A 16,438-nucleotide genomic window follows, 5' to 3' on the forward strand; every position below is an offset into this window, starting at 1 on the left:
CAAACGGTTTTCTAAAGTGCTTGTGTTAACTTATACTCACAATAGCAATATATGAGCATTTTCATTGTTATTTATCATAGTCAATGGTATTATCAATCTTCTACATTCTGGCCACTCTAGTAGGTGTGTAGTGGTATCTCACCGTGGTTTTAATTTGCATTTCGCTGATGACTAATGATATTGATACCTTTTCATTTGCTTTGTGGAAGCATCCTTTAAAGTCATTGTCTCATTCTTTTTTTTTTTTTTTAACATCTTCATTGGAGTATAATTGCTTTACAGTGGTGTGTTAGTTTCTGCTTTATAACAAAGTGAATCAGCTATACATATACATATATCCCCATATCTCCTCCCTCTTGTGTCTCCCTCGCATCCTCTCTATCCCACCCCCTCTAGGTGGTCACAGAGCACCGAGCTGATCTCCCTGGGCTATGCGGCTGCTTCCCACTAGCTATCTATTTTACATTTGGTAGTATTTATAAGTCCATGACACTCTCTCACTTCGTCCCAGCTTACCCTTCCCCCTCCCTGTGTCCTCAAGTCCATTCTCTACGTCTGCATCTTTGTTCCTGTCCTGCCCCTAGATTCTTCAGAACCACTTTTTTTTTAAGATTCCATATATACGTGTTAGCATATGGTATTTGTTTTTCTCTTTCTGACTTACTTCACTCTGTATGACAGACTCTAGGTCCATCCACCTCACTACAGTTGTCTCATTCTTAAATTGAGTTGTATGTGTTTTCCTTATTGATTTGTAGGGGCTCTTTATATACTGTGGATGTGTCTTTTACTGGAGAAAAATATATGTTTATAGCAAATATCTTCTTACAGTCTATGGCTGGCCTTTTAAATCTCTTAATGATATGTTTTGTTGAACAGACGTTCTTAATTTTTAAAATTTATTTATTTATTTATTTACTTTGGCTGCGCCGGGTCTTAATTGCAGCACGCGGGGGTCTTCATGGTGGCATGTGGGGTTTTTAGTTGCAGCATGTGGACTTTTTAGTTGTGGCATGCATGCAGGATCTAGTTCCCCAACCAGGGATCAAACCCAGGCCTCCTGCATTGGGAGCTCAAAGTCTTACCCACTGGACCACCAGGGAAGTCCCAGAAGTTCTTAATTTTAATGAACTTCAATTTATCAGTCTTTTTGTTTTGGATCAATGTGTTTTGTGTCTATTTTTAAAATCTGTGTCTACCCCAAGGCTATGAAGGCTGTGGAAATCCCTGTATTTTCTTCTAGAAGCTTTCATATTTTACCTTTTACAATTAGGTTTATGGTTCATCTGGGATTAGTTTTTGTATATGGTGTGAGGTAGGTGTTTTCCAAATGGATATCTGATTGACTTAGTACCATTTATCGAGTGTGACTGTGTAAATCATGGAACTGTGTAAGTGTGGGTCAGACTCTCAGTTTTTGCTCTCTTTTTTTGGGGGGGGCCGGGCCTTGTGGCTTAGGGGATCTTAGTTCCCCAACCAGGGATTGAACCCGGGCCACCGTAGTGAAAGTGCCAAGTCCTAACCACTGGACCACCAGGGAGTTCCCCAGTTTTTGCTATCTTGAAGGTGGCTTTAGGCCCAGAATGTCACAGGACCCTGAAGGTTGTGACTATAAAACCAGCAGCACACACCGAAGGTTGAAGAGAAAGGCTCTGAAGCCCCCACTCGAGCTAGAGGAAAGGGATGTCCCTTGTGGACAGTGGCTGTGGGCCACAACAGGGCTCCCCAGCGTGGCCTTGACTGTGGTGAGTTCACTCCTGTCGAGGATCTGGCTTCTGCTTTGCTGGCTCCGACATCCTATCTTGCCAGGGTCCTAGAGCTGATGGACAGAACAGCTTACCTCGTCAGCAAAGCTCCTCCTCTGCTCACCAAGCCTTGACGGTCCCCACCGCCTCCACCCCCGCACTGCCTCCGTGCACCTGCTTCCAGAGCCCGCTCCTTCCAGCCCCAGCTTTTACATTTGCTGTTCCCTCTGCCTGGACCCTTTCCCAACTCACTGCTTTTCCTCACTGTCGTTTCAGCCTTCCCTGACCACCCTGTTTCAAAAGCACCATCCCCAATGACTGTCTTTCCCATTTACCTGCTTCATTTTATGACACTCATCACTAGCTTAGATTCTGTTATCGCTTTCATTGTCTACGTGTTTATTTCCTGTATTTCTGTCCAGGATATTAGCTCCATGATACAAAAGACCACGTCTGTTCACTTGTTTTTTTTAATATTTATTTTATTTACTTATTTGGTTGCACCGGGTCTTAGTTGCGGCTGGCGGGCTCCTTAGTTGTGGCTTGCCAGATCCTTAGTTGTGGCATGCAAACTCTTAGTTGCGGCATACATGTGGGATCTAGTTCCCTGACCAGGGATCGAACCCGGGGCCCCTACATTGGGAGCGTGGAGTCTTAACCACTGCGCCACCAGGGAAGTCCCACGTCCACTTCTATATTGTCAGTTCTGAGCACTGTACCTGGGAAAGCATAGGTATCAGTGAATAGTTCTCAAATTGTTCAGAGACTCCCGAGATGCCAGCTTGTAAGTTTACACTGAGAAGTGCTCCACCAGGTGCCTGGGGCGGGCAGGTTGGTCTGACCAGGTCACCCTCCGCCTCCTGGCCGGCATCAGGGGAGTCTGGTTGCTGCAGGTTGCTTGGGGACCGTGGAATCGAAGCACCGGGTGCCGAGTTCAGCGTGAGAACCTCAGATGCTCGGCCCTCCCAGAGTCTGTCTCCAGAGGGGAGCTGTGGGTCCGTCCATTCCCTTCTCAGGAGATAGTCACTGTGCTGCCCCTGCGATTCTCATCTTTCTATGCTTCTGTCATTTAGTCACTGCTATTTATCTGACACTTTATGGGGGGGAGGGAGTCACTATCAAGTTTTATAATCCCGAGAGCCATTCAGTCTTTCTTTAAAATTTTGTTTTTAATTAATTTAATTAAAAGCCCCAGCTATGGGCCAAGCACTACACTTGGTACAGCGATGGAACAGGACAAAGGCTCTGCTCCTTGGGGACAGACACTATGTTAAACAAATAACTATCTGCATCATAATTACACTGGTGATAAGTGCTGGGAAGGACAGGAGTGGGGAAACTAGGGTGACTCTGTGGCATCCGGAAGGTCGTGAGTTGGTTTCTCAGTTTAACTCCCAGAGGACAGTCTGAATTCTAAGACTTGGCCCTAATCACTGCCCTCATGGACCACTGGCCTCTGGCATGTGGTCCCCTCCCCCAGGAGGGGGAACAGGCAGTCCCTTGGCCTGACATAATGAGGACAGACTGAACAAAAGGGATTTTTTGAAAGTGGTCCAGAGACCTGACGTCCCACTCCTCTGCCAGTCCCCTCTCTGGGATTTAGCTGTTGTACACAGTGTCCTGGTCCCTGTAGTAACTCCAAGTGGCATTCTTCTGTCTTGGGTCCTGGTGGCAGGTGCTGCTCTGGCTTAGATCCTTGGTCATTGGTGATTTCCCCCCACTGTTAAAGGGGCAGCGAACGGGCCAGATATGGGGCCCTGAATGAGCAGGAGGCAGGAAGGTTTAGTGGGGGAGGGGAAACAGTGGTGTGCTGCCCTCTCCCCCGCTCCGTGTAATAACTGGGGGTCCTGGAGGGGGGCACAGCCGCAGAGCTCAGTCCAGGCCCATGTGCAGAAGCTCCAAGGACCCAGTGTTCCTGCTGTTTTTCTCTGTTGCTTAAGAGAACAAAAGGTTTTCCCTAGCGTATCACTTCCTGGTGGCCGGCCTGGGGCCACTGGACCAGGTGTGAACATCTCCAAGGAGAGAGAGGCCCTCGCCAGTGAGCCTACACCATCTCAAAATCCACATCTGTCTCCTGCCTTGTTTCCTCACCCCATCCGTGTTACTTTATGTTAAAGATAGTTGCATAGTCAAGGTGTATCCCCTCATCTTTTATAGCTCTGTGCCCGGCACAAAGAAGGATGACCATTCCAAACAGCTTTGTAGGCGCTAGGATGGGGGTGAACACAGAATGCCATGGGAGCCCAGAAGGGGTCCCAAACCCAGCTGGGGGTGAGTGAGTAAGGACAGCTTCCAGGAGAAGGCGATGGATGACCCCTGAGCTGAGCCTCAAGGGAGAGTGGTCTCTCCCATTAGGGCCATTATCCGGGGCTGCAGCGTTGCAGGGTTTCCCAGGTGTGTGTGCCAGGCTCCAGGAGGTGGCCTGGACAGCCATGTGATTGCTCCTCCAGCCCATTTTCCCTGGGGAGCTCCCCTGGGTCATGATGACTTAGACAGGCTTTGTTCAGAGCTGTAAATAGTCCCTAGCAGTCACCCTGATTGACACGTTGTCCTGTCACTGGCAGAAGGAAGCACCTGCCAATCTGAGGGTTTGGGGAGGAAGCTCTGGAGGCCCAGCTCTGTGAGCCCCCCCGCCCCCCGCCCACCTCCAAGCTCCTGACTGAGAAAATTTGGCAGCATCTTAATGGATTAAACTGTCCAAACCAATCCTTCCGGGCATTCTGGGTAGCTCCAAGCCCTGCTCCCCCATTCCCTGTCTGCAGGAGCAGGGAGGGCAGTCTTAATTTAGGGGGTGGAAATAGCAACATCAGGATGAGGTCGGTGGCACTTAACAAAACAGCTGGGCTGTCCCACCCCTCAGGTGACTCATTTCCTCTGTGTAGACAGCCACTTAGGCGCCCAGCCAGCTTCCTCACCTCTGCTCTTCCACACTTAGGCACGGAAAGGCAGGGAGCACTTGAAATAGTGAAGAAAAGGAGGCAGAGTCCATTCCTACAAGCCTCCTGACCCCAGAGCCACCCACTTTCCTCAGCCAGTGAGCAACTTCAGACTCGGAGAGACAGCAACAGAAGGGAAGGGCTAGGGCCTGGCTGCCTGGAGCCACAGGGGCCTGTTCAGAAGTGGGGAGCAGGGGCAGAGGGAGCTAGTGAGGTCTCTGGGTCCCGCTCACCCACACCTCCCTCATCTCAAACCCTACAAGCAGTGCTGAAAAACCCTACATCGCTTCAACAAATGGTGCTGGGACAACTGGATATCCACATGCAAAAGAATAAAGGTGGATCCCTTCCTCACGCCCTACACAAAAATTAACTCAGGACTTCCCTGGTGGCGCAATGGTTAAGAATCCGCCTGCCAATGCCGGGGACATGGATTTGAGCCCTGGTCCAGGAAGATTCCACATGCCGCGGAGCAATTAAGCCTGTGCGCCACAACTACTGAGCCTGCACTCTAGAGCCCGCGAGCCACAACTGCTGAGCCTGCGTGCCGCAACTACTGAAGCCCACGCGCCTAGGGCCCGTGCTCTGCAGCAAGAGAAGCCCACGCACCACAACAAAGAGTAGCCCCCGCTCGCCGCAACTAGAGAACGCCCGTGCACAGCAATAAAGACCCAATGCAGCCAAAAATTCATTAATTCTTTTTAAAAACCAATTAACTCAAAATTGATTGTAGACCTAAATGTAAGAGCTAAAACTGTAAACCTCTTGGCAGAAAACATAGGAGTAAGTCTTTGTAACCTTGGCTTAGGCACTGGTTTCTTAAGTGCAATACCAAAAGCACAGAGACAAAAGGAAAAATAGATAAATTGGACTTCATCAAAATTTAAAAATTTTGTGCCTTAAAGGACAACATCAAGAAAGTAAAAAGACAGCTCACAGAATTGGAAAAGTTATTTGCAAATCATGTATCTGACAAGGGCCTAGTGTCCAGAATATAAAAAAAAACATTGTAACTTGTGTTTGTTTCCTAGGGCTTCTATAACAAAAGACCATAAAATGGATGGCTTGAGACTACAGAAATGTATTACAGTAGTTCCCCTTTATCTGAGTGGATACGTTCCAAGACCCCCAGTAAACGCCTGAAACCATGGATAGTACCTAGCCCTATATATAGTGTATTTTTTCCTATACATACATACCAATGATAAAGTTTAATTTATAAATTAGGCACAGTAAAAGATTAACAACAATAACAAATAATAAAATAGAACAAGTATAACAGTATACTGTAATAAAAGTTATGTGAATGTGGCCTGCCCCCCCCCAAAAAAAATATCTTATTGTACAAATTTAATGCCTTTAAGCACTTATCACATGCTGTGGCCATAACTTTTGCAGTTTGCGGTGCAACAGCAAAGCTGGCACAAATTTCCTTTTCCTTCTTCACAGTCTCCCAGAAGATTCATTCTTACCGTAGATCTTAGCAACCTCAGAATATAATTTCTTTCTTTCCTTATTAAGTTGAGAACTTTCACCTTTTCACTTAAAGAAAGCACTTTACGGCTTGTCTGGCAGATCCGAATTACCAGCATCACTAGTCTCTCGTGCTTTGGGGTCATTATTAAGTAAAATAAGGGTTCCGTGAACACAAGCACTGTGATACCGTGACAGGAGATCTGATAACCAAGAGGGCTACTAAGTAAGTGACAAGTGGGTGAGATACACTGGACAAAGGGATGATTCACGGCCCAGGCGGGATGGAGAAGGATGGTGCAAGACTTCATCACACTACTCGGAATGCACGCAGTGTGAAACTTGCGAATTGTTTATTTCTGGAATTTTCCACTTAATATTTTTGGACCACAGTTGACTGTGGGTAACTGAAACCGCAGAAAGTGAGACCACAGATAAAGGGGAACTACTGTATCTGATATTCTGAAGGCTAGAAGTCCAAATCCAAATGGAGGCAGGATTGGTTCCTTCTGGAGATTCTGAAGCACAATCTGTTCCACGCCTTTCTCTTAACGTGTAGTGTCTCCAGCAGTCTTGGGCATTCTCTGGCTTGTAGACGCATCACTCCAGGCCCTCCCTCCGTCATCCCATGGTGGCCTCCCTCTGTGTCTCTGTCTTCGCGTGGTGTTCTCTCTCTGTGTGTCTTTTCTCCTCTTATAAGGACATCAGTCACGCTGCATGAAGGGCCCACCCTACCCCAGTATGACCTCATCTTAACTAACTGCATTTGCAGCAACCCTGTTTTCACATTCTGTCACCTAACGTCACATTCTGAGGTACTGAGGGTTAGGATTTCAACATATCTTTTTTGGGGGGTGGAGCACAGTTCAACCCATAACACAAGAACAAAAGGACAAATAAACCAATTTAAAAATGGGTAAAGGATTTGAATAGACTTTTCTTCAAAGAAAATATACAAATGACCAATAAGCACATGGAAAGACGCTCAGTGTCATTAGATGTTAGAGAAATGCAAATCAAAACCATAAGATTCCATTTCTTATTACAGCCATATGGGATGGCTATAATCAAAAATACAGATAATAACAAAGGGTGGAGAGGTGGTGGAGATATTGGAACCCTCCTATGTTGCTGGTGGGAATGTAAAATGGTGCAGCCACTTAGGAAAACAGTTTGGAAATTCTTCAGAAGTTCAACATAGTTATCATATGACCCATCAGTTCCACTCCTAGGTATGTACCAAGGGAACAGAAGACAAGTGTCCACAGAAAAACTTGTATGTCAAGGTTCCCTGCAGCATTATTCATAATTGCCAAAAAGTGGAAACAACCCAAACGTCCGTCAGCTGATGAGTGGATATGCAAAATGTGGTACATCCATATGTTGGAATACTCTTTGGTAATAAAAAGGAATGAAGTACTGATACCTGCCACACCATAGATCAACCCTGAAAACATTACGCTAAGGAAAAGAAGCCAGTTCCAAAAGACCGCATGTTATAAAATTTCGTTTATGCCTGTCCAAAATGGCCAAACCTCTGGAAACAGAAAGTAGGTTATTGGTTGCCTAGAAATGGGGGGGTTGAGCGGAAACAGGGAGTGACGGCTGATGAGGACGAGGTTTCCTTATGAAGCAGCGAAAATGTTCTAAACTCAGATTGTAGTGATGGTTGCACAACTCCGTGAAGACAGGAAAACTGGATTACATGCTTTCAGTGCATTGAGTTTATGGTATGTGAATCATGTCTCAATAAAGACGTTTTTAAAAACAACCTGTCTTTACTTCTTTCCCAATAGAAAAGCACGAGCTGGATCTCAGAAGATGACTTCTACCGGCCTCCCCGGGAACAGCCCGCAGAGAGTCCTTCCCATGCTTCCGTGGCTTCTCCCAGAGGGACTCCAGAGCCGAGGCCTGGTCTCCTCACGCAAGGACCAAGAAGAAGCTGTTCCATGGAGACCTTAGACAAAGCTTGTGTGCCTTCCCTAGGAAGCAGGAGAAGCAAGGCCGCCCCGACGCCGGAGCATAAGAACTTCAGGGTGGTGCACCGCAGGCAGATGGGTAAGCGACTCTGCAGGCTTCCGGGCGCTGCACTGCGCGCGGGCAGTGCCTTTCAGAAAGCAGTTCAAAAGTCCCCTTTTCCGTTACCAACCGGGCAGTGTCTTCTCCCAAGAAAAACCTCATCCCAAAATGTAATAAGGAGCACCCTTGCTGAGTAATTCAGAAAAGCATTTCAGGAAGAGTACTATATTTTCTCATAAAATCTTTTATTTATTTATTCATTCATTCATTCATTCATTCATTCATTTATGGCTGCACTGGTTCTTCGTTGCTGCGTGCAGGCTTCTCATTGTGGTGGCTTCTCTTGTTGCGGAGCATGGGCTCTAGGCGCATGGGCTTCAGTAGTTGTGGCTCGTGGGCTCAGTAGTTGTGGCTTGCGGGCTCTAGGCATGCAGGCTCAGTAGTTGTGGTGCACGGGCTTAGTTGCTCCGCAGCATGTGAGGTCTTCTTGGACCAGGGCTCGAACCCGTGTCCCCTGCATTAGCAGGCAGATTCTTAACCACTGCACCACCAGGGAAGCCCTATTTATTTATTTATTTATTCATTCATTCATTCATTCATGCATACGTGCTGGGCCAGGTCTTAGTTGTGGCACGTGGACTCTTAGTTGCAGCATGGGGACACTTAGTTGTGGCACGCAGACTCTTAGTTGCGACATGTGTGCAGGATCTAGTTCCCCGAGCAGGGATCAAACCTGGGCCCCCTGTATTGGGAGTGCAGAGTCTTACCCACTGGACCACCAAGGAAGTCCCTCTCATAAAATGTTAATAAAGTAATGCTCAAAACTGCCTACAGAGTACACAAATACTGTTTCATATATTGAAATGGAAAATATCTTCCCTGAAACTCTCCTATAAATCTTATGATTATACATAAGATAATCTTATGAGTATATAGACATCGTGATTCTGTCTGTAGCCCAGAGCAAACCCCGGCCTCTTAAAGGCCCAGGTGTTTCAACTGCTCCTTCCCAAGGCCTTTCTCTTAGTTTATTTAACAGCTGATGGGGTTTATTAGATCTGCTGTTTGTTCAGTGTCCTCTATGTGCAGTTTACAGTGAGGCCACCTTGATCTCCACACCCTGTGAAATTCCAGAAAGCATTAAATAACCATAACCTAATTTTTCTGTAACCCTCAGAAACAAACAAACACATGTGCTCTAGAGTCAGTTTCTTTCTCTCCTCATTTTCTGTTTGCAATGACCCAGCAGAGGATTCTGGCCAGGTTCCTGGGGCCCTGGCTCGGGGAGTCTGGGCAGAGCCCTGGTCTCCATGCTGCCTCCTTTTAGGTTTTTCTTCCAGCCCATGTGATGGTTGCAACCGTACCAGAGAAGGTGTGTTTTATGCGTGCATCATCAGGTACCCTGAAGGGTGGGAAGACCCTACACAATGGTTTGAAATCTCTAAGGCTAGTCCAGGCTGGGAGAGAGACGTGTGTGTCCTTTGGAACCCCTGGTTCAGGGGATGGTTGACCCCCAGGGAGCAGGGAGCATTGGGCTGTGTGTGGTACATAGACACGCACTCACTCACTCAGCAGATACTTACTGAGCATCTGTGATGTGCCAGGCACTGTTCTAGGTGCTGGGGACACAGCAGGAAACAAAGCAAAGTCCGTATCTTCATGAGACTTATACTCTAGTGTGAGAGGCAGGAAATAAGCAAATAAACAAGTAAACGTACAGTGTGGGCAGGTAATAATAATTTCTGTGGGGAATAGTAAATCGGGGAGGGAAGGAGGAAAGCACGAGACGATCTTCGTGTTTCGAGCGGGGAGAACATGTGCAAAGGCCCTGCGATGGGAACGTACTTGGCGTGTCCAGGAAAAGAGCGGAGACCAGAGTAGCTGGAACAGAGGAGATGGGGAGGGGGGTGGTTAGAGATGAGGTCAGAGTGATGGAGGGTCTCGTGGGCCACAGAAAGGACGTTGGCTTTTGCTCTGAGGGAGACAGCAGCTTTGCAGGGTTTGGGGCGGAGAGACGTGATCTGACTTGTCTCTTGAAAGGGGGAGTCATACTGGCTCATTTGTTGAAGGGCTACAAGGGGACATAGACCAGTTAGGAGGCCACGGCCGTAACAGGCCAGGGATGACGGTGGATTGAAGCCCTGAGGTCGTGGTGCAGGCGGTGTGAAGTGGAGGAAGATTCTGGATATGCCAAGAGGATGGGCTGATGGATTAGATGTGGAGTGTGAAAGAAAGAAAATCAAGGATAACTCCAAGGTTTTTAGCCCAAGTAGCTGGAAGGATGAAGTTAGTCATTTTATGAGATGAGGAACTTCAGGAGAGAAGCGGGTTTGGAGTGGGAGAATCAGGAATTCATTTTTGGACATGTCAACTTTGAGAAGCCTGTTAGACATACACAGAGTAGTTGAAGATCAGAATCTAAAGTTCAAGGGCAAGGTCCAGGCTGGAGATAAAAACTGGGGAGGTGTTGACATAAAACCCCAAGACCAGGGGAGATCAGCTAGGAAGCTGGTGTCAGTAGAGAAGAGAATCCAGGGCTGAGCCCGGGGCCTCCAGCATCGAGAGGCCAGCGAGAGGAGGGGGAGCCTGGGACACAGGAGGGGGGACAGTGATGGCTGAGAAGAGCCAAGGGAAGGGCTCAGCTGTGTCCAGTGATGCTGATGGGCTAGGCCAGATGGGGACCAAGGATTGGCCTCTGGACTTGGCGACAAGGAGGGCCTGGTAGCCTTCCCAAGGGCAGGTTCTGTGGAATGAGGGGACAGAAGGCTGCCTGGAGCAGCTTCAAGCAGGAATGGGAGCAGGGGGACTAGAGACAGTTCCCACACCTCCCCAGGGAGGTTTCTGAAAAGGGGACAGAGACACAGGGTGGTAATTAGAGATGCGAGTGGAGTCAAGAGGTTATTTTTAAAGCTGGGAGAAATAACAGTGTGTTTGTGGGCTGGTGGGAATGATCCAGTAGAGAAGGGAGGAAACGGCAGCGCAGGAGAGGGAGGGAGGATTGCTGGAGGGACGTCCTTGTCCTTGAGTATGTGGGGGGCAGTGGGACCCCCTGCACAGATGCACAGATGGGAGGGTTGGCCTCAGACGTAAGCGTAGTCAGCTCATCCCTGGCGACGGGGGCAGTCAGAGTGTGGGTGCAGATGCTGGAAGGGAGAGGGGTAGTGGGGGGCATGTGGAGGCGATTGAGTGCTTTTGTTCTCTCGGTGAAATTCAAGAACAAGATCAACAGCTGGGGTGAGGATGGAATGGAGGCTCTCAAAAAGTGTTCCCATCTGGCCCATGGCGGGCCTGTGTTCTCCTGGTGGTCACGTCGTCTGCACGCAGGACAGGACTCAGGCCCCCCGAACGTTCTCCTGGGTGGTGAAGGGTCAGGCCCGTCGTCTAAAGCACCTCTTTCTGCCTCCAGGGCTGTCTAACCCATTCCGGGGGCTTCTGAAGCTGGGCACGGTGGAGCGGCGGGGGGCCATGGGCATCTGGAAGGAACTCTTCTGCGAGCTCTCCCCGCTGGAGTTGCGCCTCTACCTGAGCGGCGAGGAGCGCACCTGCGTGGAGAACTGCTCTCTGCTGCGTTGTGAGTCCGTGGGCCCGGCCCACAGCGACGGCCGCTTCGAGCTGGTCTTCTCGGGCAAGAAGCTGACCCTGCGCTCCTCATGCCGCGATGAAGCCGAGGACTGGCTGGACCGTGTGCGCGAGGCGCTGCAGAAGTGTCGGCGGCCCCAGCAGGAGGAGGAGTGGGTGACCATCCAGTACCCAGACCAGCCCGAGGACCCTCCAGAGGCCCCCCAGGGTGGCCGCCCCTCCCACTCGGACCTGCTCTCAGAGCCTGAAACCCCCCAGGGCCCGCAGTTTGACTGGTCTTCTTCCCAGGTTCCCGAGCCAGACGCTATTAAGGAATCCCTTCTGTACCTGTACACAGACCGGACCTGGATGCCCTGTATCTTCTCCCTGTCCTTGGAGTCTCTGAAGTGCTTCCGCGTGAGAAACAACGAGAAGATGTTAAGTGACAGCCATGGAGTCGAGACCATCCGAGATATCCTGCCGGACACGAGCCTTGGGGGCCCATCCTTCTTCAAAATCATCACGGCCAAGGCCGTCCTGAAGCTGCAGGCCGGCAACGCTGAGGAGGCCGCCCTGTGGAGGGACCTGGTGCGCAAGGTCCTGGCGTCCTACCTGGAGACAGCTGAGGAGGCGGTGACACTCGGTGGGAGTCTGGATGAAAACTGTCAGGAGGTGCTGAAGTTCGCCACGCGGGAGAACGGCTTCCTGCTGCAGTACCTGGTGGCCATCCCCACGGAGAAAGGCCTCGACTCCCAGGGCTGCTTCTGTGCAGGTGCCGACTCGCTGTCCTGCTGCCCCCAGCCTGCTAGCCTCGCTCTGCCCGCGGTGGGGTTCCCACTCTAGGCTCTGCACCCCTTCCTGCTCCCCACGAGTGCCCCCATCCTGCCCTGGGGAAGTTGTAGCAAATGAGGCCGTTCCATGATCACATTGTATTCTTTTGGAGCAGGGGCGTGGTACCCTTCCAAAACATTTTTGCATGCTTTTGCAAGTGGACACAGTTTTTTTTTTTAAATTACAAAGATGGGCTCGTATTACTCAGAGCTGTCCAACAGAACTTTCTGTGATGATGAAAATGTTCTAGATCTGTGCTGTCCAGTACGGTTGCTACAAGCCACATGTGCCTACTGAGTACTTAAAATGTGGCTTCCTAGTGTGGAAGGAACTGAATTTTCAATTTGCTTTAATGTAAATATATTTAAACGTAAATGGGCCCCTGTGGCTCGTAGCCACCGTATTAGATGGCGCAGCTATAACTATTGCTCTGCAACTTGGCTTTTTTCTGCTTAGGAGTATATTATGCGTATTCTTCTACGTCAGTATGTCTGCTCTGTCATTAGCATCGTCAAATCCTGTGCTGGGCCCTGGGCCAGAGGCTTTATTTGGATAACCTTGTTGAATCCTCACAACAACCCTGTGGGGATTTGTCTCTGTTTGTAACTGAGGAGACTGAGTCACAGGGCTGGTAAGTACCTGTCCCACGCTCACACAGCGAGTGATGGTGGAGCCCGCAGAGGACCTGATGGTCCCAGAACGTGTGCTCTTTTCCAGGCCCTCACAGGGCCTCTCCGCTCCCTTGCTTTCAAGGCTTCGTGATCTTCTGCTGCTCACGTTCCATTTCTAGCTCTTCTCCCCAACCCAGACACCCACGTCCATCACCCTGGTCCCTCCGGGTGAAGTGTGAGGAGGCTGTGGGACGGGAGGCCAAAGCCTGCTTCAGGCATCTAGAGAGGAGTGGTCTGCAGCTGGTGCCCCTGGAGGATGGAGTAGCTAAGCAGAGCAGAGCTTCCCGCAGAAAATATCTTCAAGCTGCTGCTCACCCCTCGCCCCCCACCAGCCAGACCCTAGCACTCACACTTTGCCCTTCAGCACGTGGGCGCCAGTCTCAGGGAGGAGGCCAGGCCTCCGGGGCTGGGAGGAGGGCTCCCTCGCTGGGGACGTGGATGCTGGTGGGTGGCTCTCCCCACGCCTGCCGCCCGCCAGCCTGCCGGCCAAACTGAAACTGGGGAGCTCGGGCCTCCTCTCTGCCTGCGAGCGCAGCTCAGTGGCCGGGCAGACATCAACCTCTGACATCTGGCTTGTATTTCATAGTTTACAGGGCGCTTTCAAAACTCCATTTAAACTTTGTAATAACCCCACAGAAGAGCAAGTAGTAGGGAATTGGAACCTTGCAAAACTTCGGTCAGGATGAGACAGCTAGCATGCAGAAGAACCAGTCCTTCTAGTCCCCGGGAGGTGGAAGGGACTCTTTCCCTGGCCCTGTAGGAGGCAGGGCCTGTGCTCAGGATTCGAGCCAGGCCTTTGTTGTGCCCTGGGCACACCCCACTCCTGGTTCCCCCACCTTCCCCCGCCCCCCTGTGGAGGGCCCTCCAGCAGAGGGACTGAAGCTGGCCCTGAACCACTGTCCCGAGGTATCAGGCAGCTGTGGCTTCCAGCTGGCCCCAGGCCATGTCCAGACAGCCCTGCCTCTGGCTGGCTTCCCCACCCACTCCCTGTGGCCAGCCCCATGTCCCCAGCTCCTGCCCTGCTTGGCGAGACCCTGACTCCGTGGCTTCCATTTCTGGGCCGCCATGGAGGAGTGGACCTAGAGGAGGCTGGCATTGTTGTGCAAGCAGTGAAGAGAGGCAGCTGGGAATAAGAGAATGAGGGCTCTACACCAGCCCCACCCAAATCTGACTCCAGCTGTGCCACTCCATCGTTGTGTGACTGGGCAGGTTTCCTGACCTCTCTGTCCATCAGCTTCTTCAGCTGTGAAATGCCGCTGATAATTCTTAACAGTGTTTTGTCGTAAAGATTAATTAATAGGGTTGGTTCTGACTGGTGGGCATAGGAGCGGTGGTGGTTTTCATCCTCGTACTCTCCTTTTTAATCTTTCTATGGATACTTTCCTTAGATAGCGGGCCCCTTCTGCCTTGGCCGCTTCCGGGTCACGCAGGCGCTGACTCCGTCCCCACCGCTGCTCACCCTCTCCCTGTTCTTCTCCCCAGGCTGCTCCCGGCAGATCGGCTTCTCGTTCGTACGGCCCAAGCTCTGTGCCTTCTCTGGCCTCTACTACTGTGACATCTGCCATCAAGACGATGCCTCAGTGATCCCGGCCAGGATCATCCACAACTGGGACCTCACCAAGCGCCCGGTGAGTCTGCAGCCCAGCCTGCCGCGGCCGCGCGGGGCTGCCGAGCGACAGAGCGGGGGTCGCTCCTCTCTGTGGCTGCTGTTCGTATGTTTGGGGGAGTTTGGCTCTAGGGAAGCCCGGGTCACTAGTTCAGGCCCCATGATGTGGGGGAGTTGACCAAGAAAGTAACTGGGTGCTGGTCTCCAGCCCCTGGACACAGCTCTGTCAGTGCCTACCTTGGTCCTCAGGTGGGAATCTGAGGATGGTTTGCTGCAGCTCCCCATGGATACAGATAAAACTGTTTAAAGCACCAACAACTAGATACATAGATGGAAATGATAGATAGGATAGATTAGATATAGATGGTTGGGTGGATGGGTTAGGTGGCTAGATGCGTGCATGGATGGATGGGTAGATCGGTGGGTAGATTTGGATGAGTGGATGGAAGGATGAGTGTGGGTGGATGGATGGGTGGGTGGGTGGATGGGTGGGTGGGTGGATGCGTGGGTGGGTGGGTGGATGAGTATGGATTGGGTGGGTGGGTGGATGGATGGGTGGGTGGGTGGGTGGGTGGATGGATGGGTGGGTGGGTGGGTGGGTGGATGGGTGGATGGATGGATGGGTGGATGGATGGGTGGGCTAGCCAGCTGGCTGCACTTTCCCTGGGAGCATTTTTCATGCATTTTTGTTTTTTACATATACATCTACTTTTTTTTTTTCCACCGTTCAAAATCGTCTTTATTCGGTTGTTTAGCCTTTCTTCCCCACCCCCAAGATTACAAGCTCCTGCATCTACTTTTTGTAAAGTTTGGGATCATGCTGGACTCATACTGCTTTATAACGTGCTTTGTTTAGTTAGTATTACATCTTGGGTACTTTTTTATGTTCACCAAATGCTTCCGCATAAGATGTATTCTCTGATCTTTCAGATTTTCCTCTTCAGCTGAGCTTACCCACTTTACGTAGCTGTGTTACCATGAGCAGACTATTTAATTTCACTTCCCTCGTCTGTAAAGGGGGATTAATAACAGCGTCTGTCCCCAGGCTGTGTGAGGACCAAAAGAGACAGTACCCACCAGTCACTTAGCTGGTGCCTTACATTAGTGCCCTGAGGCCTCACCTTCTGCCCCTAATTTGCTTGAGGGTCTGCCTCAAGGGGCGCAAACTTGGCTTTCTTCCAAAGGCACAGATTTCTGCTAAGACAAGACACAGAAACACCGGGAAGAGGTTGGTTGCTTCTCTCAAGACCCCCAGGCCTGCCGGCCGTGCTGTCTCATTATGTGGAGGTGTCTTCACATGTCCTCATCAGAGTCCAGGGAACATGGTTCTCAGAGCCCGTACCACCCTGACCCCCACCCCGCTGGGGGTGAGAACCTTCCAAAGACATTAGCTTCACTTTGGCTTTTTTATTGGTTACCTCATCCCCACCCCTGCCCTCAATGGTAAGTATTTAACTAACTACATGGAGAAAATTAAGCCTCAAGATCACCGCAGATGCGAAGAACCCTCTGCCCATAAAACACCCTCCCTGCTTACAGCACCCAGGTGCCTCTGTTGAGCCACCTTCTTTTCACTGCTGTAATTTTGGTACCACTTCC

At 50.3% G+C, this 16,438-nt stretch overlaps 1 protein-coding gene across 2 annotated transcripts in view; it reads left to right on the forward strand.

The window, feature by feature from the left end:
- The window catches only part of PLEKHM1 (pleckstrin homology and RUN domain containing M1), a 46,880-nt gene that overhangs the window by 21,829 nt on the left and 8,613 nt on the right, over window positions 1-16,438 (forward strand). For both annotated transcript variants that reach the window (XM_082861334.1, XM_082861333.1), the window contains exons 6-8: window positions 7,951-8,212; window positions 11,580-12,503; window positions 14,716-14,861. In XM_082861334.1, the coding sequence (XP_082717460.1) occupies window positions 7,951-8,212; window positions 11,580-12,503; window positions 14,716-14,861 (1,332 nt within the window). The remainder of the gene's footprint in view (window positions 1-7,950; window positions 8,213-11,579; window positions 12,504-14,715; window positions 14,862-16,438) is intronic.

The sequence above is a fragment of the Leucopleurus acutus genome, assembly GCF_964270905.1.
Source record: "Leucopleurus acutus genome assembly, chromosome: 19".
NCBI classification, from domain to species: domain Eukaryota; kingdom Metazoa; phylum Chordata; class Mammalia; order Artiodactyla; family Delphinidae; genus Leucopleurus; species Leucopleurus acutus.